Here is a 25,896-nt window from a genome sequence, read left to right as displayed (position 1 = left end):
AGTTAAGATTATCCAGCAAACTGCTGCAGAAATGTTGAAAGAGTTATTTTGGCCTGGAAATCATGCGTCCATGATAACAGTGTACTAATCATCCGGACAGCTTAAAACTCTCAAATACAGAAATTTTTATGTGCCGGTTATGAAATCTTGACAAATGTAAGCATTGCACAACAACTGGACTACCTATATTAAGAAATAGTCAAGGTGACCCAGCGTGACGTTGAACTAGAGGCAGAGGTATGTAGACGATAGCTTTGATTTTTAGCTATCGATAATACTACATTCTTCTCATTGTAAAGGAATTACCGCTAGGCTAACATCATCGCGGTTAATTTAAGAACGGTATGCCTCATTTACATTCAACAGGAGTATTAAAGCAGATAGACCAAATGCAAAACAGCGTAACATAAAAAGACTATCTAATCGCTTTGGGAGATACGGTTGACGTGACGGTCTGCAACATCCCAAATGTACAACTCATTCCCAACAGAATTGGAAAGTCAAACCAATGATTCTAACTAAGCTGACAGCTTGCCAAGAAAGACCCTTTAATCCTGTACATTAATTATATGAAAATATGGCTCATAAATCCCTTCAGGCAAATGTGTCTCACATGCAGACTGGACATTAATAACGTATGAAAGAGTAACAGGAAAGTCCCCTGACAGCTTCTTCACTAGCAGGTTGCTTGCCAATATTCATTGTAATTGTAGTTTATGAGCTTCCACGGAGAGGTATGACAGGATAAATCCAAAACCTTGTAATTTAGTCAAACAAAAATAATTAAAACTCGGCAAGTATTTCTTGCCGAGTTTGGGTCAAACAGCTTTAAATACCCAACATTTTACACCCAACTTGAGAGCTATAAAAATGAAGTTTCACTTTTGTTTCTCATAAAATTATCTTGTCATCACTAATCTGGAGTTTGGTTTGGATTAGTTTTCGAGATCTATCAGTATTTTCTATGAAAAAAATTACATCGGTATGGCTGTCATGCAATGTCCATAAATTGTACAAATTGTCATAGTAAATTGAAACCTGATAGAAGCATAGCCAAGGAGTTTTGGCATAATGTTTTTAATGTCACAACCGTGTTGAACAGCTTGGTTCAACACAGTAGTGACATTAACCTTGACATTCACATTGACATTGCGGAGAATGTCAACAATAGCAAAAAATGTATTAATATGAGTCAAGATTTTTTTGTGACCCTGAGAAACCTATCACGTTTTGGCTGATCATGTTTTGGTGCGATGTCTTGTTTCATTTGTCAATAATGAAATTGCCTTAGTAACATTGCCATCTCAAAACTTTGTAAGTTAAAAAACACTATGTGATCTCATTTATATGCCAATATTGAAAAAGCACTATATGACAATTTTTTCAGTAGGTAGTACTGGCTTTATTTAAGTACACGTACCGCTATTTGTGACTGTCTATAGGCAGAACTTGATACTTTTTAAAATATTGATTGTGGTAAAAATTAACTTTTCAACATTTTTAATTGATTTAAGATGATTTGTAAGATCAATAGTTTTTAATTTAATCTATGACTTCTCATTCTGATAAATGTTAAAGCAACTGCCGTAGTGATCACACAAAAAGTGTGTCAAGGTTGGTGACAACAATAGACGATTCTGCCTCATGGGTCAAAAAATTCTCAAATGCAGTATTTATTGTTTGCAGGGGTACGGCCACTTTTTGGGACAACTGGCTTGATCTCTTAGGGCCGATTTTCTTCCATCAGCCATATTTTTCCTAGAAGACCGATCTTTTATATTGCTTAGATTTACTTCAGTTGATTTAATTATGCCAGTTTTTGTTGTCGTATTTAGTTTTATCAACCTGCTAATTTCAAGACCCTTTGTCAATCATATTGGTATGACTGCAGCTCGATATTGTTTGTTTGGCTACGGCTATTCTGCCTAATTTTTCTTGTCTAGTTGGCTTATTATAAACACTGTCTCAATATCCACGGTATGTCATGTCCCTACCAACTGCATTGCTGTCTCAATATCCACGGTATGTCATGTCCCTACCAACTGCATTGCTGTCTCAATATCCACGGTATGTCATGTCCCTACCATCTGCATTGCTGTCTTAATATGCACGGTATGTCATTTCCCTACCAACTGCATTGCTGTCTCAATATCCACGGTATGTCATGTCCCTACCAACTGCATTGCTGTCTCAATATCCACGGTATGTCATGTCCCTACCAACTGCATTGCTGTCTCAATGTCCACGGTATTTCATGTCCCTACCAACTGCATTGCTGTCTCAATATCCACGGTATGTCATTTCCCTACCAACTGCATTGCTGTCTCAATATGCACGGTATGTCATGTCCCTACCAACTGCATTGCTGTCTCAATATGCACGGTATGTCATGTCCCTACCAACTGCATTGCTGTCTCAATATGCACGGTATGTCATGTCCCTACCAACTGCATTGCTGTCTCAATATGCACGGTATGTCATGTCCCTACCAACTGCATTGCTGTCTCAATATGCACGGTATGTCATTTCCCTACCAACTGCATTGCTGTCTCAATATCCACGGTATGTCATTTCCCTACCAACTGCATTGCGTCATTGCAGTGCCAGAGCCTTATAGTTTCACAGAGTCCCATGACTAACGGAAGCGTATATGGAACTCGCTCATTTCCAAACAAACAGGCCACACCCAATATTTTTATATAAGTTATAATGGAGAGACCACAAAATTAACCAACAAAAACTACACCCATTGGCAGTCACTTTAAAATTGATTGTTGCATTATACACCATTTGAAAAAGGACAAAATTCCCTACAAAAAGCTACTAATAACTTTTTTGTGAAAACGTAGAGTAAATGCAAAAAAATAGCGGTATTGAAAGCGAGGTATGAATATGCGATTAGAAATCAGTATGTCGATCGGGTTTGTTTGGAAACAAGCATTTTTTTTCTGGTTTTTGATGCGGGACTCTGTGAAACTATACTGCTTTGCGCAGTTCGATACGCAGTAACTTTGCAGTGCATTACAACTTTTTAATGCGCAGTAGACATTCACTACTGTAGACATTCTGCTACCGCCACTGTACTCCTACAGTAAATTGCTCACTGCGATCTATTGCACATTTACTTTCACGACGCCTTACCTGAAGCTCAGCAAATTAAGCATGTTACGAATGCACATTCTTCAAAACTAGTAACTGTATGTGTACTGCAACTATGCATTAGGAAAAGGTTATTGCTGTGTATCAACAGGCGCTGCTGACTTTTTGCGTGTCTGTACTGCAATATCACCGTTACTGTGCATTGTCCAAAGTTCTCAACATCGCTGATGGTGTTTAAAAGTTAAAAACACAACTGGATTAAGTACATAGCTTTATCTTTAATCACCTCCAGTAATTACCATAAACTAATCTAATCACCCATGTCTGGTCTCAGCAGAATGAGTGCTTTCCTACTATTTGATGTTAGAGAAATCTACTACAATCTTCTGAGACTACCTGAGACATTCTGGTTGCTGAGGTAGGCTTACACGTAAGCTGTGTTCATATGAAAGCTAATTCCAGCCATACATATAAATGAGGCCCAAACATTGTTCCCTATTTGCAAACAAACCATAATAAATGCTCATTTCAACCATATGTAACAATTCGTTGTAATTAATTTGTTAGCTCACTCATACTCAAGTTTAGACAGCATTCACATCTTGTAGTTGTGTTGTGGTTGTGTGAAAGTCAACTCAATACTTGCTTCTGTGATGAGTTTTCATAGAAACGTGCATGAATGTACGGTGTAATGCAGAAGTACCTCTGCATCCGGCACTGCAACATGTGGCTACCAACACATACACTGCATCCAGGAATGAACACTGTCATAAGTAATACTGCCATGGCATCAATAGTGCTCACCCTGCATTAGAAAATAGCTGTAGTGCATGTATACTGTGTACTGAACAGTAGTACATGTACTCAATGCATTTATAGTGCGTAGCTGTAACATCCTTGCTACTGAACTGCTAAGGCAACTACATAGATATCCAAGCAAAAGTTTATTGCAACTGCAATGTATTGTATATCTGGGCATCAGTGAGTACTTATCAATGCGCAGTTATGATTTTTTCTTAATGGTCACATCCCTCATGTTTACTGGGCTACTATATCTCCTTCAGCTCTAGCTTTATTACATATATTTCCAATTCTATGGTGTTCTTATACCTTCTGCACACCAGTGTTCCCTTAACCACAATATTTATCATGTTCTATTTTTTGTGCCCCTATATTGATGACTGCCGGCCCATGTTTATTCAACTCCTACATCTACCAGTTCCTATGTTTAAAGCCCCTATGTATAGTGAGTTCCTATGTATAAAGCTGCTATATCTATATATAGATAATGAGCCCTTATGTATAGGAGGCCTCTATGTATATTAAGCCCATATGTGTACAGAGCCCTTAAGTATATCGAGCTGCTATGTATACCAAGTCCTTATGCACATTGGGCCCCTATGTATATCGATCTAGAAAGCCTCTATATCTGGAAAGCCCCCTATATTTGAAAAGCGCCTATACCTAGAAAGCGCCTATGTCTATGGGGCCCTATGTCTATTGATGCCCTTCCTAACACCACCAATGTTCCTTCTGTGATTCGAACCACTGACCTACTGATTATATTTCAGCGTACTAACCACTGAGCCACAGATGCTTCCTATGCTACAATTTGATAACTGAGCTATAAAGGTGCCTTGAAACTAATCTGTTCTGCACCTTACCTTTTATAGAGCATAAAAACTAATAAAATATGTACATAAGTGAAAGAATACTTATGAACAATGACCAAACTGATCAACCTCAGAAGGTCCATTGAGTTTGTAGCCATAGAAATGAGGTGCCACAATATTAATATCGCTGCTCTGCAGGACACAAGACTCGCAGAAAAAGAAAAGCTGAAAGAAAATGTCACTGAGTATATTTCCTTCCAGCATGGAGTTGGCATTGTCATCAATAGGGAATAGTGTGAGCAGCCTCTGAAAGACCATAATGTCTGCTTAACATGCTGTGTGTGTTTTTTTAAAGCGTTGCTGCACAAGCAATGTCTCTATGATCTTAGTTGGACATTCTGAGTCCCTTGGCAAGGGAACCTTGACAACTGCATACATGCTTAATTGCAGAAAGCGATTTGAGGTTGAAAGTCATTTATGCCAGCACCAATGGTGCTGGCATAAATGACTTTCAACCTCATATTAGGGTGTCAGGGTGGCCTAGTGGATAGCAGTTTTTGATCGTCAACCATGGGGTTGGTGGTTTGAACCCTGCTTAATGCCGATCTGACAGGTAGCTATTTCACTTGCCCAATGCACTTTGCACATTGGGCAAGTTAAATGGCTACCTGGCTCTGTCAGATTGGACGTGTTGCAAAATGCATCCCTTCGGGTTAATCTGACAGTTCCAGAAAAGCTCTTGATAAGTGTTAGGACCACCCAAACTAGCTTGTAAAAAACGAGTCTTGGCGGTATGTTTTTCTACTAGAGAACACGAGAACACTACCAAGCATTATTACCACATGACAGAAGCATGCCATTGCTTCCACTTCAATGGTGGTGGCATAAATGACTTTCAACCTCCATCTGTTGTCTACAGATCTGGCGTTTCAGACCCCGAGGCCACAGCTGTTCTCTAGGTGAAAAGTGAAATAATTTAGAGAAATATTGAATCACTAACTGGAGTTTTGGAGAATTATCAACTGGAATTAATGAGCAATGAATGTCTAGCTGAACCGAGAATGATCAGGATGGGAAAGCCATTCTTATCTCAGCAAATGCCCAACAAAGAAGTACTCATCTAAGATGAAGAAAAGGTTTTACAAAGAGCGTGACACAAATGTTTCATCTGACCACACACTGCTGCTGTTTGGTCATTTTAATTCACGAGCGAGCAAAGATGCTCAGATGTGACAAGATGTCAACAGGAAAAAGAGATTAGGCATCAACAATGCAAATGGTCAGATGCTGTTCACTAAATGTTCAACACATGGTCTTGCATAAACAGACATTATATTTTAATAGAAATGGAAGAAAATCATTATGGTGCCATCCTTGCTCATCACACTGGCACAAGTTATAAATTATATGCTAGTTAAAAACCAAGCAAGATGTTACTAGCATGAAGCCATTTGACTGTAAGATGGCTGCTGGAATGATTACAGAAGAATCACATTAAGGATGAAGTCAGCACACCGACTTTTGCAAGTGTGGTGTGCTTCTGCTCATTCTTACTGAGATGACACTCTTATTGTCTCTACGTGTTAAAGAAGGTAGTCAAAGTTTATGTTCACTCGTAAAAATGACAGACAACTAACAGCTGGAGATGTCAGAATGAGGTAAATACTGTATGTATGATGCAAACAGAAATGTTTGGCATGGTTATACTTTTGTATTGGGTATTCAGCTTGAGCAAAATGAACTGTGATACTGCTGTGATGTGGAGCGGGAGGGGGGGAGGGGGGGGGGAGGGGAGGTAGGGTGGGGATAAAGTTACAAAGTGTTTACTTTGAGCCAGGTTTAAAAATTTTATCTTGAAGTCATCAGCATAAAACAGCTTTTTTGTTGTAACTTAATTTCAGCCAAATCTGACCTCCTAATGCTTCATAAACAGAGACAGTTTTAAAGTTCTTGAGCAAGCTGACTGGCTCACTGAATAAAAAGGGCAAACCCATCGTGCTTAGACCCACTTGTACTGCATATCTTCTAATAAATAAGAAGTTAGGCAATACCAGTGGGTATATTTGAGAAAGGTAAGCAGACGTCATAAAGATTGATCTGATGCAAATTAGAACTACATCACAAGGTTTGCCAGTGAGAAACATGTGTGTTTGAGGAATAACAAGAAAGCTGATAAAAACAAGACTATTCCTGATGTGAAAGATGGCTGAGCAACATATCACTTGGGAGATCAGAATGACTAGTAGAGGTAGACAACAAGAAGAACTCAAAACTTAGCATAATTGAGTATGGACATACAAGTTTTATGCAGCAAACAAGAAAATCTGTGAGCTTGGTTGTCAAAGCAAAATGCCTGTGATGATCAAGGCTGGCAATTTCATAAAAGATAAAAGTACAATCAGAAACAGACGGAGAAATTTTTTTGACAAAATTCTTAAATTGTTAAGTTGATAAAATACTTAACCAACCATCTAAAACTATCTAGACCAGCTAAAGCCAAATGGCGGATTTAGATCCAGATACGGATCTCTGTAGTTTTTTTGTGGATTTTTCAAGTTGGCTGTCAAACAATATTTTTGAAGTATTTGTTTCAAATTTGATTTAAAAAAGATTTTTGTAAACTTTTCTTAGAATTTTTGTAAATTCATCATTTTCCTCACTGATATCAGACATATTTATTACAGCATGTTTGTTTAGTGATTTTTAGTCAAATTATGTATGAAAACCAAGTTTTTCAAAATCATAATTGACATTTTGTTTTAAGATATACACAAATAATTGCATGTTTATGTATGGTAAATAAGAAAAATGCACATCTTCAGCTCGTTGTGGATCTTTAATTTGTCAGATTTGGCTGTAGCGGATCATGACCAAAATCATTTGGCCATCCTTGGTCTCGACACTGATGATATTCACAACTTGCAGAGCCCCAAACAGACTCAGTTTAGTTTAGAGAAACGCTGAGAGTGCTGAAGTAAAATAAACCAGCAATCTGTGATGTAATCCCTTTAGTAATGCTGAAGGTGAAAGAAGTGAACTATTAAATAAACTTTACAGACTGTTGCTCTATGTATATAAATTTCAGTCTTTGTTTGTTGGTCTTTTTGTTTTCATCTCTGTGTCCAGTTATAGCGATTATAGTCTAGCAATAAAAAACCACATCGCAGAGGATTTGATCTTAAAACCTCCCTTTCACAAGGCGACAGGCTAATCCATTAAGTTACAAGGGTTATAACGGATTCATTGGACAGATAGTAATTATCTGGGTTAAAATACGCGTAACAATACGTGTTAGCAATACTTATACTAGCTTACTCAAATTGGCCAATAGCAACTACATTGTCTGCCCATGTTTATAAGCTGTTTTTAATACCCATGCAATACCTGGGCATTCATCTATAGTATTTAAGAAATATAATAATAGCCTTAATATAATACAGTCATTGCCACGATAGTTAAAAAAAGAGAAGGTTAACATACAGAAACTTTAGGGATATCTCTGTCATCACTCACTGAACAAGTTCAGCCTAAGATCTTGTTTCACGGAAGGTTCCTAATTGTAGAAATGTTTCTTTCAAAAACTCAATGTGGCTGACAGCCAGAACGCACCAAAGTTAACACGATGTTCACAACAAGACAAATTCAAAAGAAATGCATTGACCAGTACTGAGATCTAGACTACTGTTTTTATTGACCTAACCAAAGCCTTTGACACAGTTGATCAGAGCACAGTCTGGTAGATCCTTCATAAAATTGGCTGTCTACCAGAATTCACCTCTATCGTCTGACTGCATCAGTTTCAGTTGGCCGAGAAACAAGAAACCGACTGAACTGGAAGAAACCAACCAAACAGAAATGTGCGGATTGACCTTGCAATCTTTTGAAATTTTCTACTACTCTTTCTACTCATAGTTCAGAGTTGGATGCCAACTAATTTGAGGTAAAGTTCAGCCTTTATCAACATGAGGTTCTAATGACCTTAATGACCTTAAGGTCAGGTTGACCTTAACTCGACATTGACTGTGCATGAACTAGAGTCTGATGACCACAATGTGATTATAGCTCATGCAGAAGAATATCTATGAGTGAGGGTGTAGAATTATGTATATGCTTCTACAACTTTTAGTCTTAAGGAGAACAACAAAAAACAAGTTTTTTTTACAAAATACAGTATATCTACAAAGCTAAGGTAAATAGAGAGCTTTTTGAAAAGACTGAAAGCTTCAGCTATCCTGGCAAAACTCTGTCACAAAATGCAGACATTGATATACATCTAGAAGTAGAAAACTATACTCATTTAGTAGCTCATTTGCACGTGAAAAAACAAAAGTTTTTAAAAAAGACATCTGGAGACAGTCATTAAAGATAAACTTACACAAAACTTTAGTAGATTTTATCAGAAACTATTGGTATTTTTATATCATTTGTGATTGCTTTTTATGTTTGAGGTGATCTGACTGCCAGTATGTTTGAAGATTAAAGTAGACAAAACTTGATCGTGGTTAAAATGTTCAAAAGAAAAATAAGGGCCAAAATGATGTCACTAGTTGCGTAGCTGCCTGTCTCCCGTTATTGATATCAGTTATTGCATTGTCGTAGAGTTACGCATCTCTATTCTGTTGGCCTTTTTGCCGATGTGTACAGTTTAATAGACGTCATAATCACTCTTTTGCTTGCATCTGAGTATTTTAACCGTGATCAAGTTTTGTCAGATTGAATCTTGTAACATCCTGTTAGTCTAATAATCCCAAACATCAAAAACAATCACAAATTATATAAACATACTCAGACTTTTAATATAATCTACAAATACAAAAAAATTAGTGTACAACCATCATTAAGGAAGGTAAGTTGAAGTCATTCAGTACTAAGAAAACCGAATTTGTTGTTTTACAAGTCTCTTTTTGCTCGAAGAAAAAATAAAACTGTTTTGTCGGTTCATTTGCTTTTTCTACCCAGTCACTTTTTTACAGAACCGATGCACCCCAAAGGAGCTTACACCAATTGATCTAATGACAACACTTCTGTAGTCAGACCTTCGCAGTGAATGTCCTTGAATGCCTGCTTACTCAGGCGAATAAGAATGCCTGAGCTGTTTACTTTTTTGTGGTGCGTGATGAAATCGATACAAAATCACTAATAGTATTAAAGGGACTTAATTTGATAAATTATTACATCCCAGTTGAGGTGTTTTCAGTGTTTATATTCGCCAGTTGACTACAGAATAAAACTAGCCAAATGCTTGGCGTTGCACGAGTAATAAAATAATTACCCACTAAATTTAAGTAGCTCACCTCTTAAACTAGTTAGTAATCTTTAGTAAAACATTTACCATGTTTTTAAACGGTTTAATAATTGGTCCGTTACGTGTCATGATCAACTGTGCTACTTAATAACTTCAAGCGTTTTAAGCCCAAGTATTTTGACTTACATTGTATGTATTGAATATCTTGACTATCACTAATAGCTGCGCTTAGGTGCACACCTGGTCTAATGGTTAGGTTAAACCACCTCCAAACCTAGAGGTTGTGAGATCAAACCCAGTCCAATACAGATTTTTAATTGCTAGATTTTAATCACTTTAATTGAACACTGAGATAAAAACAAAAAGACTGACAAAAAAACACTGAAATTTATATATATACACTGACATACACTGACATAGATATAGACATAGATATAGACATAGATATAGACATAGATATAGACATAGATATAGACATAGATATAGACATAGATATAGACATAGATATAGACATAGATATAGACATATAGACATATATAGATATAGACATATATAGATATAGACATATATAGATATAGACATATATAGATATAGACATATATAGATATAGACATAGACATAGACATAGATATAGACATAGATATAGACATAGATAAAGACATAGACATATATAGACATAGACATAGATATAGATATAGACATAGATAAAGACATAGACATATATAGACATAGACATATATAGACATAGACATATATAGACATAGACATATATAGACATAGACATATATAGACATAGACATAGATATAGATATAGACATAGATAAAGACATAGACATATATAGACATAGACATATATAGACATAGACATATATAGACATAGACATATATAGACATAGACATATATAGACATAGACATATATAGACATAGACATATATAGACATAGACATATATAGACATAGACATATATAGACATAGACATATATAGACATAGACATATATAGACATAGACATATATAGACATAGACATATATAGACATAGACATATATAGACATAGACATATATAGACATAGACATATATAGACATAGACATATATAGACATAGACATATATAGACATAGACATATATAGACATAGACATATATAGACATAGACATATATAGACATAGACATATATAGACATAGACATATATAGACATAGACATATATAGACATAGACATATATAGACATAGACATATATAGACATAGACATATATAGACATAGACATAGATATAGACATAGACATGGACATAGACATAGATATAGACATAGACATGGACATAGACATAGATATAGACATAGACATGGACATAGACATAGATATAGACATAGATATAGATATATATATATATATTTATATATTATATTTATATTCAGCCCACAAGCATTACAGACAAGTACTAAACCGACAGCCATATCTAACTAAAAGTGTACCTATAAAACTTTTACAGCTTATGGGTTGAGATTGTAAGATTAAAAATTGAATAGGTTGACATAAACTTTCCTGTAGACCTTTCTTAAATATACTTATTATCTGTTAAAAGATTCAAAGTGGATACAACAACTCTTCCTAACTACTTCCTCTGATGAAACCTTTGTCAACTGATTCCTTTTATGTCTCCTCTCACTCGCTAACTCAAAGAAACAGAACTAGTTGCTTTATAAATCATTTTAATAGGTCATCCTATGGTTAAAAAGGTGTAACCATGGTAACAGTAATGCCAAACTATTGAGGTAGACAAAAATGTAATAAAAACAGATAGATGCGCAAAAAACGTAAATGGACATGCGTATTAAATGATAAACGTGTTTACGGTGATTGAAAGAACTATTTTCGAATGTGAATCACTTCACGCATTCCTAGCATAATGCCAAGATTCTATGTTAATTTAGCCACAACACAAACTCGTTTGTTGCTATAAGCATTAGCATATGTAAACAAAAAATCTCATCTAAAAATTGTTGTATTTTATACTTTACTATCAAATTTGCATCAGCCTTTGAAGTACCACTTACCGGTGTTTTATAACCTTAATGGTTTGTGAATAACATTACTAAATACGGAAATGCATAATGATTACTATTTATAGCTGAAATGTCTCTTACTATATGATTAGTATTGGAAAATAAATGAGTTGTCAGACACTAAAGGCTTAGAACTTAATCTTTAGCGAAAGCTGCCATCAGAAAACATTTAGCTAGAAGGTCACTTGGCTAAGCATTAAGATAGACTTGCACAAAATCTTAGTAGGTTTTATCAGAAAGTATCGGCATTTTTCTATCATTTGCAATTGTTTTTTATGTTTGATCTGACTGCCAGGATGTTTCAAGATTAAAATCCACTAAACTTGATCGCAATTAAAACGATCAGAAAGTTTGATTATGACATCTATAGTTGCAAAGAGACTGACTGGATAGAAACACTTAGCCCTGTAACTAAAACGCATTAGCTGATATCTACTATCACAACAATAACAACTGGTGATGTCATTCCTTATGTATTTTTTTTAAAGAGTATTAACGACAGTCAAGTTTTGTCGATTTTAATCTTAAAATATACTGTCAGTCAGATCACTTCAAACCACAAAAACAATCGCAAATGTTAGAGAAATATCAATACTTTCTGATAAAATCTGATAAATTTTTGTGTAAGTTCATTTTGAAAACACCTGAAAGCATAACATAAGGTGTTGATTGCCAACATAGTTGCTGCTATGGCGGTCCTGCTGTGGGTAAAAAAGATGAAAAATGGATGTGAAAAAAGAGTCAATTAAGTACCTCCTATGCTATTCGGTGCGTCTTTTGTTTCAGTTGGAGTCGGCCATGTCACTTCACACATTTCCTGCGTCGCGGCTTTTTTCTGTCTAGTATCAACTACTGACACTATACTGAAGAAAGTCATAAGAGCAATTAAGACTGTGGTCCATTCCATCGGTTTCATCATGCTGAAAAACACACACACATCATCTCTAGATGTACCGAACAGATGCTATAAAAATTTAGTTTTACTTTAGTTCAATGAATGCTGCATGTCAGCTGAGTTTGTAAGTGACTGCAGTATGTCTGTCTGTCTGTATGTACAGTATGTCTGTGTCATCACAAATAACTTAAAAAGTTTATCTCACTCAATTTTGTTAATCTTTGGCGGCAACGTGATGGCGTGTAGTTTTCTAGTAAGTAGCTACGTAGTGAGGGAAGAACTGAAGCATTGGAGGTAAGTTTAGAGGTATGGTAAGTCTTCTGTCTTTGAACAATTTTTCTATTACTTAGTAACATAGTGATGGAAGAACCCGAGTGATAGAAGTAAGTCTAGATGTAGCGTAATCTGTCAGATCTGAGCAACTTGATTGGTCAAATTGTATTTTTATGGTTATCTCTTATATTACGACTCGGAGCATAAATAAATCCATCATCAAAAGCATCAACTATTGGATAAGATGAAGTAGCTGTAGGTCGTTAAGTAATGGTTATAAAATAGCAGACGAGTTATCATTAACAAAAACTCATAAGAACTTTACACACTTGGCTCAGGTTTTCCTCCTAAGGATCGTACTTACGGTTGTTTAATAAATTATTTTCTAGTGCAGATATCTGAAAAAAGACAGTCAATAATGATAGCAAAACCCTAAACTTGAAAGTATAAGTTGAAAGTGCTGCCTAAAATGAATAATAGACTAAAATTCAGGCCCACAAGAAGTTTGTAAACGCATTGCATTTTTCTAGTTTAGCAAATCAATATCTACACTTCAGCTTATTGCGTCAATAATTGAGATATAAGAAAAGTAACAGCACTAAACTGATATCCAAACTGGTTCCATGTTTCCTATCTTTTACCTCGATATTTGATCAAAATGTAAAATCTCATTCTCATTCTCACCATAGAAAAAGCATTATTTTCACTTCGCTTCCTTTGAAAAAAACGAGACAGTTTTCTTTGCTAAAGCTATCAGTTTAAGGCATCACATTTATCACACTACCAAAAACAAAGAAACATGTCATATAAGGCATGACTATTCTTGTCTATTTAATTGAAAACTTTATACTTATAATCAGACACCAAGGTTACAAGCTACCTTTTTACCTCAGCAGTTTAGCTAACTATCTGTGTTGGTCTAGACTCATATCAACTGATAGATCACTGATTGTCTTTTTGTTTTTTGGACTGTCTGACGTATTGCCTTTACAATGTCAATGTATTCACTTATTCAGTCATAATAAGACTGCTAGTATCATCCTTTAGACAAAAACCTCTTTAGATGGGCGACTGCATATTAAAAGACTGATTGATACCTTTCCCAAGGTCACCAAGTATTTTTTTGCCGGCTTATTTTTTTCCTTTAAAATCTTCTCAGCATCTGTATGAGTATAAAAAAAAACTGTTTTCTGCATCGAGACACACGTACATGGGATAAAAATGTCACCTTATCACATGGTTATTAAAACCACAAGTGATTTATTAAGTGGTTTCAAAAGTAGTTGGACAACTGTACATGCGTATGGTACAAATAAACGGCTGATTTTAAGGCATTTAGTTTTATGAGATATATTCATAATTTACAGTGTTGGTTACTTTTGTGAAGAATGAAATCTCAAGCATCTTGTAAAATGCATTAACAGAAAGACCAAAAATAATGGAGAAAGGTTTGCTGAAAATCTCCAGCTTAAAGAAACTATTTATACACCCTAGCAACAGCCCTAACATGAACAAGTTTTACTATTTCATAGAAGAAACGAATAATATTATGATAGTGGTTAAATTTATGTATGATGAACTTTAAACTTTACTTAAAATTGCTGTCAAAAACATCCGTCTCGGATGTAGATGTCTTAAAGTGCAACTCTCAAAAGAGAAACTGTAAGAATAAAACCCATGGTTTCTCTTAACTGCACAGTTAAAAGCTATAAAATGTGAGTATGTACAGTAGGAGTATACATTTCTGATGTTATAAATAACTAACAATAATACTTATGTTTTCTACTGTGTTTATTATTTGTTAAAAAATGTCTCTAGTGCAGACAAAATCTTGATCAAATGAGAACTAAAGAACCTGAATACCAAAAGCATATCTGAGTCGCTATGGCAATGTCTAATTAAATTCTATCAAAATGCAGTTTATGGAGAAATGACCCTTGAAAGATTAAATTGGCGTATTGTTATTTCAATTGGTTTATCAATTATTCATTGATAACCTAATGGCTTATCTCACACAATAAAGATGTTGATTTAAAAACTGTTTATAGCAAGTTTTTTTATAAAAAGCCTGAGCAGTGAACAACAGGTATAGCCTCCATTCCTAAGCTAGTAATCGATGATAGCAAAAGAAACATCCCAACCTTACATTGATCTCTTGGATTTTTAGTTCAACAGTACAGATTAGTCTGTGACTTACTCAATTACAATTCGACCAACATAGGTCAAGAGAAGGAAATGTGTCATCAGATGTTTGTTGATCACCATATACAACGTGTAGCTGTATACAATTAATCTTTAGGAAATGCATATATTACTTGTTACTTAAGCTATGGCAATGAAAAAACTTAAACAATAATTATTTGCTTTGAAGCAGGTATGATGAAAAATCCATTCTCCTATTATAATCATATTTGACATTAATGGTTGGTCAAAAACTTAAAAAGGCTCTCTAAATAAAATCAGCATACATCATTAAGTAGGTCAAATTTTTTTAAGATTACTGTGTTTTGTTATTTCTACTAGTACACTAGCAGTCCTGTTTGCTGTGAGAGATATTCTTGAGTAATAAAAACTTGCACAAGTATTCCTAGACATGAAAAGGTGGTGAGGCAGCGCAAATGGCAGCACGCATGGTTGGGAATCCGGACTTCTGGGTTTGATTCCTGTTTGATGCAATCTTTTTTCTAATGCTCTTAAAGTTCGAACAGGTTCCGAACAGATGGACTGACAAACAGTTGGACAGATGGATAGGCGAACGGATGAACAGACAGATGGGTAGAAGGATGGATACAGTTCTTATTATAGTAAATATTATCATGTTTAATGCTGTCCATTTGTCAGTTATTCTTAAGATTATATATAAAAACCATCAGAAGTAGCTCCCACAAAGGGAGAATAAACTGCATCGCCTTTAGCCGGCTATAACTGTCTTCTTAGTAACAGCAGATGATAACAGCTAAAATTAAGGTGAATTACTAACAAAGCTAAAGCAACAAAATTCATTGCGAAGTTAAGATCTATAGAAATCGGTAGGAAATATTTTAACTTTAACAGAAAATGATACAAAAAGTTCACAGGACCAGTTTTAAAAGTGGAAGATGCTTATTTGTAGACCTTTAAGCTAAAGTATTTATTGCTAGCAAGAATATAGCAGATATAGTTTTTGTAGTTTGCCCTAACTAGTGAGTTAGTAGGAAATGTTATACTATGCTATTAAGGCAAATATATCATTTACTTTATATTTCTACAAAGCAATTTAGCCTGCATGTGCTTATGTCTGGTTTGACTAGACAAGAGTTTTGGCTATTTTCAACAGTTATTACCTGGTCTTCATTTTGAAAGTCTTTCCTGATGGCTGTTTTGAAAGCAGTTTTGTACCTGTTCATATCCACCTCATTCACCATTCTAATTCCATAGACAAAATCACACTCAGGCTGCCAGAGCCACAAAAGGTTTTGTGTATCACAGCTAGCCTTAAGGGAATGTTGCATATAGTTGAACATAGCGGGTGTCATCGAATGTTCATATTGTGAAATAATATCTTCTCCATGTCCCATTTCTTTTTTAACTAGTCTACCTCTTGATATTTTTGTTTCTCAAAAACTATTTTAGTGCGTTAAAAAGTATTTAGCAAAAAGCAGTCCCTTTTTAGACAAAGTAACTTTGTTTGAAGTTCTGAATGTTACAGCTGTTCTATGTCAAAAGAAAAAATCCTACAAAAATGCTGTTTAATTTGTTCATTGAAAGCCTTATAATCCCTTGATATGTCTTTAGTGAATACTTCAGCTAATTACATGTACTGCAGCTTTAAAACCAATATTTTCTACACAAGTAATCGAATTTGCGTATTTGATTTTGAAAAAAATAAGTAAATAAAGCAAGATTAAAATATATGCTATTGTCACAGTCCTTCACATATACCTGATACACCCAGAGTGTAGGTAAGGTGATGTGTAGGTAAGGTGATGTGATGTGTAGGTACAGTAAAATATAACAATATTATAGCACAAAATAGTAAAATATTTTGGCTTTACATTCACAAAATCAAATTTAAAAAACTAAGTAAAACGTTAAAATTTGGAAATCATGCACTGAAATATGTCGCCGATCAATCTAATGGCATCATTGGCCAATAAAAATGTATTTAGGTAAACACTTAGAAAAAACGCAAACTTTTCTGCATACATTTCTTTTATGAAAATACTGCACCAAGAAAGTATAATTAAAAAGTACTTTCATGCAGGTTGTTAAATAACCAACCTACAGTTTTCTGAAAATTAATGCATACATTTTAATTTGATTTTTTACTCGGCTGTGCTACAAATAAAGATGGTATGTTTGGCTGCGCTCGCTAGACTAGATCCTATAATTGACAAATAGAAAACTAAATCAATGCCAGTACAAAGGTCATTCACCCGAGTTTATTCACCGACCTCAGCTTGACATCTACTAAGCGATCATAAAATCAATGCTAACAAAATCAAGCACAGATATTTAGAAACGCTCATTTCTCATCTCAGTAACCCTGTTTACAAAAAGCTAATCAGATCCAAAAATCTAAATTACGATTTGCTCATATTAACTAGGTCAGACAAACATAACTATAAACAAAGACTCACCTTGATGTTAAAAATACCATTAATTTTTATGCATCATCAAGATGATGCGAATCATCAGGATAAAAACGTTTAAAATATTACTGTTGGGTGGTTCGTTGCCTCACTAGGAGCTAAGAATTTGAATTACATAACAACCATCTGATCTTGCTTAGAACTGGCTGGGAATAATCTGATTTGATTTTAACTCTGCACATGGATGACCCACCGCAATCTCACAGTTAGCAATAGAAAGTGCAAATGCTTTTCGTACGCACTATTGGAACTTAAGCTAGGGTTTACATTTTTATTTTATTGCTTGAAGCATCCAAAGAATTAGGAGAAAATGTTAACTCTTCCAACACTACCGCCATATCAACACTCGGGCTATTTTAATGTCGACTTCATTATAAAAGATGCTCTCTGCTTTGAAACCGCCTGAATTCTCTATCAATAATATCTAAGCATTTTGACAGACAGTTTAATTTGTAAGGTTCTTTTTTAAAAGCAGATATCAATGCATTGAATTGTTACAACCAAGAAAATTTCTTGATAACACTGACTGTCTGTGTGTCTCACAACCTGTGGTATTTCTAGTGGCTTCTACCAGCTCTGCTTTCTTATCTGTGTGTTTTAACCTAAATTTTGCACTAATTGCAGCTTTAAAAAACATTCAAACAACCCAAAACAAAAAATAAAACCATAGTTACATCATATCTTAACTAACTAGTTTCAAGTCTTCCTTATAAGAATTTTCATTTTCATATTTATGGCTCTACATGGCAATGCCTTTTCATTTATCGCTTTTTAGTTTTTGTGGTATATTTTTAGACAAATGATTATGAACTTCTCAATAAAAGTGTATATGCATATATTATATACATGTAATACACGTAATACAATATATACACGTATATACATGTATATATATATATATTCATGACACTCTACTAGATTTAGAACTATATACACTATATATACAGTTCTAAATCTAGTAAAGTGTCATGAATAATCTAAATAATGGTTAACCTGAAACAGCTTACCACGAGTCTGTAGAAATGGTTCAGCTTCTGGTTTGGTTGGCTAATCAAAACAGAAATGCGTGCTGCCTTCTAAGGCCACTGAAGCATTCTGCTGTTAAGTTTTTTATGTTATGCGGCATGTAAGTCTGCGAGTACACTCAACCATGAAGCTCAGCAAGTCATATGTAAAGCTGAAGGGGATGAGCCAGTATATCAGTGTATGATTCATCTAGCCAGCTAGTCCGGCTCCCTGTCTTTCAGCCCTTGATTGGTTGCCTAAGGTATGCTAAGTATCTTTTAACCAATAAATTGATCCCATGAATGTCAACTGTAAGCTGGTACAGTAGCTGTACTGATAACAGGCGTGTTCTGGGTTGGAGCCAATCTCATAGCAGAGATAGAGAGACATTCAGTCACATGATGCAAAAATTCATGATATCTTCACAGTACAATCAAACTAAATGGCTGTCAAAAGTTTGTTTAGAACAAGAGTTCATATGAGTTCAACCAACTACATATGATAATAGTTGTTCTTCCGATGAGTTATTTTCTCTTTTCTATGATAAAACTAAAATGCGCTTGATTTTCTCTGTCAATAACATCAAAACAACTGAAAACCTAATTCCAGAATGAAAATAAAGCTTATAAAGTTTTAACATGAGAAAATATTAGAACAAATTTGAATTTTCTGCTTTTAAAAATGTCAAAACTGGCTGTAGTAACAAAACATCAATTTCAAAATGCTTTATTCAAAAGATCCCTTGTATCAAATTTAAAAAAATTTCACCAGAAGGTATAGAAACTTTTTATTATTCAAAATTTTATTTGTTTTTTTAGTTTACCTGACTGCCAGGATAATTTAAGATCAAAATCTACCAAAATTAAATTAAGGTTAAAAAAACTCTCAGAAGAAAAAGCAACAGAAAAAATATCAAATTATAGCAAAATGTTTTTACTTCCTGATAAAATCTGTTAAAATTTGACATGAGTGACTGTTTAAAGGGATTTTCTAAGCATCCCGATGCAGTTGATCATCTCACACTGAATGCCAGTAGAGTTTTCAGTCTGTCCGATTTCTGGCAGGCAAAACCATGCCATTGATTTCTTCACTGTGTTTAACAGACTTTAAACTAGAGCTAGAGGTTAATTTTAAAAAGCTACATGTATGTCTGCAGTGGGCACTGTTGTAACAATTGGTAAGTTAGTGGAGAATAATTTGGGATGGTATTTGATATATTTATAACCTAAAAGTTTTTTAACTGGACATTCGTCAAACATGTAGCAAATTACCATAGCTTGAGCTCAATAATGCTTGTAAGAGGCAATTTGATTACAGTTTGATCGTATTGAAGTTAACAGACAGCCAGCAAGTTTTAGCAACAAAACAGCTGTTTTATAATGATTATTTAGAGATAAAATTCTTAAACCTGGCTCATTGTAGTAAACACTTTGTAACTCCCACTTTTCACATCATGGTTCACGTTGCTCAAGCTGAATACAAAAGTACAACCATGCCAAACGTTTCTGTTTGAATCGTGCATACAGTATTTACGTCATTCTGACATCCCCAGCTGCTAGTTGTCTGTCATTTTTACGAGTGAACATAAACTTTGACTCCCTTCTGTAGCACGTAGAGACAATAAGAGTGTCATATAAGTAAGAATCAACAGCTCTCTTACGTTACTTCCCACACTTTTGCAAGAGTTGATATGCTGACTTCATTCTTAATGTGATTCTTCTGTAATCACTCCAGCAGCCATCTTACAGTTAGATGGTTTTTATGATGGCACCATCTTGCTTTGTCTTCTTTTAACAATCCCACGGTTTAACATGTGCCTGCGCCTTAAGCAAAGCTAGCAGTGTAATGTTTCTTTGTTGTTTCTGTAGATGTTAATGGATGTGCTGACATTCTTAAATAATATCTCTGGTAATTTTATCAGACTAATAAATTAACTAATATCCCATTCTTGTGCCAGTATAACTTATATATTATAAATTATCTCAATTGTTTCAAACAAAATGTACCCTAGTATGTGTTGTTTGCTGTACTTGGCCAAACTGTTGTCTGAGAATTTCAAAACTGGCATACACAGTAATTGATTAGAACGAAGTGTTTTCCCATAAGCTGCAATCTTATTGGCTGATCATGTGCAGCTTTCAGTGAATTTTTGACTTTTTGTAGAGTTTAATTCATTTCCAATCAAACCTCTATACAATACTGTTCAACCTCTATATACTGCATGCAGGCCTCTATGCACTACAGTCAAACTTCCTTTTTTACGATCAAACCTATAGATACTACAGTCAACCTTTACATACTAAAGCCAACCACTACATACTACAGTCAACCTCTACATACTACAGTCAAACCTCTACATTCTACATTCAAATGTCTACATAATACAGTCAAACCTTTACATACTACAGTTAAACCTCTACATACTACAGTCTTATCTATACATACTACAGTCAAACCTCTTTGTACTACAGTCAAACCTTTACATACTACAGTCAACCACTACATACTACGGTCAAACCTTTTTGTACTACAGTCAAACCTTTTTGTACTACAGTCAAATCACTACATACTACAGTCAAACCACTACATAGTACAGTCAAACCTCTACATACTACAGTCAAACCTCTACATACTACAGTCAAACCTCTACATACTACAGTCAAACCTCTACATACTAAAGTCAGACCACTACATACTACAGTCAAACCACTACATGCTACAGTCAAACCTCTACATACTACAGTCAAACCTCTACATACTACAGTCAAACAGTCTATATACATACTAGATAGCCAAACTACTGCATACCGAGTTAATCAGTTTGAAGATGCTTTTTTATATGTCAGGTTTTTGAGCTACTTGAGCAGATATTTGTATAAAAATGCACAGCAACTTATTCACTTTGTTTCAGAACTCAGAAACATAAAATAAAACATATAAAAGTTAAGTTAATATAAAAATAATCAATAGAAAAATGGTTTTATTGTTCCCTTGACTTTACAGACGCCTGACCAAAAAAGCAGGCTCAGAGGCAAAGGTGGTGATATAAATATGCACTGTAAGTTACTCCAGCTAAAACTACGTAAGATTTAAACCAACTTAAAGTATATACTGTATACTAGCACAACCTTTATTTTTTTTGTTTTCTCTTTGATTTTCACAAGTTTCTTCCTTTTCCATACAAAACTGCAATGTTTTGAGAAACTTTGAACATCATATGCTGGAAATTACTTCAGATATAAAGTGAAACATCTGCTCAACATTAACATTGTATGATAAAAATTGGATATTAAAGGACCAAAATGCTGTAAACCTTTGACAGTATTTTGTGACCATTAAACTTGATGAGGCTGACTGAATGGTGAAGATACTGGAAGATTTTGAAAATCAGCCACAAGCCATTTTTACAAAAAGCTACATTCAGTTATCATGCAGATCTGATAAAGCAATCTTTCATTGACCTCCACAATGTTTAAGAGTCTTGTCTCTCTGTCCATCTGCCCGTTTGTCTATCTGCCCTTCTACCTGTTTATCTGTCCAAAGCCACGGTTGGGAATTGTGAAAAAAGGTTGTATTTTATAGGATTCAAACTTGTACTTTTAAACTTGTCTGAATGCAAACCGGAATAGAGCTGAAGCAAATGGCAAAGAGTGAAGTTCATTTGAAACAGGTTTTGAGAAGGTACGTAAAGCATGAGTAAACTAAATTTTATTTATATTTGTTGAATCTGAAAATAATTATTAGGGAACTACGGCAGTTATTTTTTATCCTGCAGTTTTATAGTTATTCTGTCATGTCTGTTTGTCTGTCTATCTGTTGGTCTGTCTGCCCGTTAGTCCATCTGTGCTTCCACCTGTTTACCTGTCCACAGCCATGGTTGGGAGTTGCAGAAAAATGTTGTATTTTATGGGATTAAAACTCATACTTTTAAACTCGTCTTTATGCAGCCGAAATAAAGCTGAAGAAAAGGACAAAAAGTAAAGTTCATTTGAAACAGGTCTTGAGAAGGTATGTAAAAATGAGTAAACTAGATTTTTAATTATACCTGTATTTGTTGAATCTGCAAATAAGTGTAAGGTAACTCCGGACAGCTATTTTAATACTGCTTTTCGATATTTGTATGACGACAAATGAGAAGAATATCACCTACCAGAACCAGTTCACTCTGAGGAATGCAAACAAATTATAAAACTTTTGCTTATAGAAATAAAAAATAAAATCTTGCTAATTTCATAATTTCTTATTTTTGTTTAAAATGACATTATTGTCAATAAATTATTAAAAAAACTGTTCTCTAAAAATGTTTTGTGTGTGCTGTAATGACTTTGCTCTATCCATGTGCAAAGCTCTTTTGTTACATTATTAATTCTTTGAGCCTATATGTACTGTTTTTATATCTTAATCATCTGAATACATTATTATTAAACTGATATTGTTTTATATTTTATCAGCGATAATTTATATCTTTGAAACTATTTATCCAACCGTACGATAGCCTTAGAGCCAAGTTTAAAGTCGAGTATTGAAACAGTTTCAAAACATAATTTATAGTCTGGATACATTATTGAATCAGTAATAGACAGATTGCATTCAGAGACAAGCAAAAATTAAAGTTAATAAAAGTTTTGGTTGAGCTGAACATGTAAGAAGTTTCGAAGATTTTCCTTTTTTGCCCCGCTAAACTGACAGCAAAACTTGGCTTAAAAAACATAAATTTTATTAATTGAGAACTACAGAAGCCTAAAAGATTTCTAATGAAAGGCAATTCTTCAATTTAATATCACTTAAATGTAATCAAAATCCTCTATTAAAATATTAAACTTCTTATGCTGAGGAAGACTGTGAGAAAAAGGAATACTGCTCCAAACACCTATAAAAAGTTCTAAAGAAGCTAGAAAACATAAAACAACTCAACTCACCTGCAGAAAAGCTATAATACTTTACAAGATGAGTAGAAAAAACAGAAAAGATATTTAAAAAAGTCTTTGAACCTTTAATTATGTTTTAGCTGTAAGGTTCGCTTTCGCAATTTTCCTTTAGCTTTAGGGGCAGTGGGACATTTGACACATCAAGTTCTTTAGCGAGGGGCAGTGGGACACTTGACACATCAAGTCCTTTAGCAAGGAGCAGTGGGACACTTGACACATAAAGTCCTTTAGCAAGGGGCAGTGGGACACTTGACACATCAAGTCCTTTAGCAAAGGGCAGTGGGACACTTGACACATCAAGTCCTTTAGCGAGGGGTAGTGGGACCCTTGATACATAGAGTCCTTTAGCTTTAGGGGCAGTGGGAAACTTGACACACAGAGTCCTTTAGCGAGGGGCAGTGGGACACTTGACACATCAAGTCCTTTAGCTAGGGGTAATGGGACACTTGACACATCAAGTCCTTCAGTGAGAGGCAGTGGGACACTTGACACATCAAGTCCTTTAGCGAAGAGCAGTGGGACACTTGGCATATCAAGTACTTTAGCGAGGAGCAGTGGGACATTTGACACATCAAGTCCTTTAGCGAGGGGTAGTGGGACATTTGACACATCAAATCCTTTTGCGAGGAGCAGTGAGACACTTGACACATCAAGCCCTTTAGTGAAGGGTAGTGAGACGCTTGACACATCAAGTACTTTAGCGAGGAGTAGAGGGACAGTTGACACATCAAGTCCTTTAGCGAGGGGCAGTGAGACACTTGACACATCAAGTCCTTTAGCGAGGGACAGTGGGACACTTGCCAAATCAAGTCCTTTAGCGAGGGGTAGTGAGACGCTTGACACATCCAGTACTTTAGCGAGGGGTAGTGGGACACTTTACACATCAAGTTCTTTAGCGAGGGGTAGTGGGACACTTGACACATCAAGTACTTTAGCGAGGGGCAGTGAGACACTTGACACATCAAGTCCTTTAGCGAGGGGTAGTGAGACGCTTGACACATCAAGTACTTTAGCGAGGGGTAGTGGGACACTTTACACATCAAGTTCTTTAGCGAAGGGTAGTGGGACACTTGACAAATCAAGTCCTTTAGCGAGGGACAGTGGGACACTTGACACATCAAGTCCTTTAGCGAGGGGTAGTGAGACGCTTGACACATCAAGTACTTTAGCGAGGGGTAGTGGGACACTTTACACATCAAGTTCTTTAGCGAAGGGTAGTGGGACACTTGACAAATCAAGTCCTTTAGCGAGGGACAGTGGGACACTTGACACATCAAGTCCTTTAGCGAGGGGCAGTGAGACACTTGACACATCAAGTTCTGCCATTTCTAAACAAATTTGATATTGTAGTTAACTGCAGTAATATTTACTCAGTGCGACCTGATGCATACTAAACAGAGATGAACTGCTGTTGTTGCTATCATTGTGTTTCTTTCCGAGAATTCCTCTTACCCCAAGTTTCATATATGTTCATTTATATTTAGTCTTGCCATTGGTAGAGCAGACTGCTGGCTCAAAGCATTTTTTTATAAGTTGGACTATCTGTGAATAACTTTATACAAGTTTTGTAATGTGTGTGAAATTTGAATAGCTAGCCCACCAATGTCCAGCATGTGTTTGTACAAACGTCCAGTTTGTGTGTTTGTATGTTTGTATGTCTGTATGTTTGTATGTCTGTATGTTTGTAAGTTTGTATGTTTGTATGCCTGTATGTTTGTATGTTTGTATGTTTGTATGTTTGTATGTTTGTATATTTGTATGTCTGTATGTTTGTATGTTTGTATGTCTGTGTGTCTGTGTGTTTGTATGTTTGTATGTTTGTGTGTTTGTATGTTTGTATGTTTGCATGTTTGTATGTTTGTATGTTTGTATGTTTGTATGTCTGTATGTTTGTATGTTTGTATCTTTGTATCTTTGTAGTAGTGAATGCACTTTTGGTAAATTTCTATATAAAGTAAAGTTCTTTGAATGAATTTAACAAACTTTTGCTTTTTGAAATGTACGTTTGAGAGTACAATATACAATTTACATACAAATCTCAAGTTTTTAGAGACAACTCGATAGCATCAGTAAGGAAGATAAACATCCAATCACAGACAAGTATGTCAACTATTATAAAATACTTTTTACGATCTGAGCACA

The 25,896-nt window shown here is 35.1% G+C and overlaps 2 protein-coding genes across 2 annotated transcripts in view; one reads left to right on the top strand and one right to left on the bottom strand.

The window, feature by feature from the left end:
- The window catches only part of LOC137391222 (uncharacterized), a 59,907-nt gene extending 40,965 nt beyond the window's left edge, over positions 1–18,942 (bottom strand). The window contains exons 1-2 of the mRNA XM_068077629.1: positions 18,829–18,942; positions 12,776–12,942 (exon numbers count right to left, since the gene is read on the bottom strand). Of these exons, the coding sequence (XP_067933730.1) occupies positions 12,776–12,941 (166 nt within the window). The 5' untranslated portion in view covers position 12,942; positions 18,829–18,942. The remainder of the gene's footprint in view (positions 1–12,775; positions 12,943–18,828) is intronic.
- A 3,497-nt stretch (positions 18,943–22,439) lies between these two features.
- LOC137390416 (uncharacterized) lies at positions 22,440–25,096 on the top strand. Its single transcript, XM_068076749.1, has 2 exons — positions 22,440–22,507; positions 24,109–25,096. The coding sequence occupies exons 1-2, from the start codon at positions 22,440–22,442 to the stop codon at positions 25,094–25,096; spliced, it is 1,056 nt and encodes a 351-aa protein (XP_067932850.1).
- The last annotated feature ends 800 nt before the right edge of the window (positions 25,097–25,896 follow it).

Source organism: Watersipora subatra, chromosome 3, assembly GCF_963576615.1.
Source record: "Watersipora subatra chromosome 3, tzWatSuba1.1, whole genome shotgun sequence".
NCBI lineage: Eukaryota > Metazoa > Bryozoa > Gymnolaemata > Cheilostomatida > Watersiporidae > Watersipora > Watersipora subatra.
The sequence above is the reverse complement of the archived record's forward strand: the minus strand, read 5'-3'. Positions and strand labels throughout refer to the sequence as shown.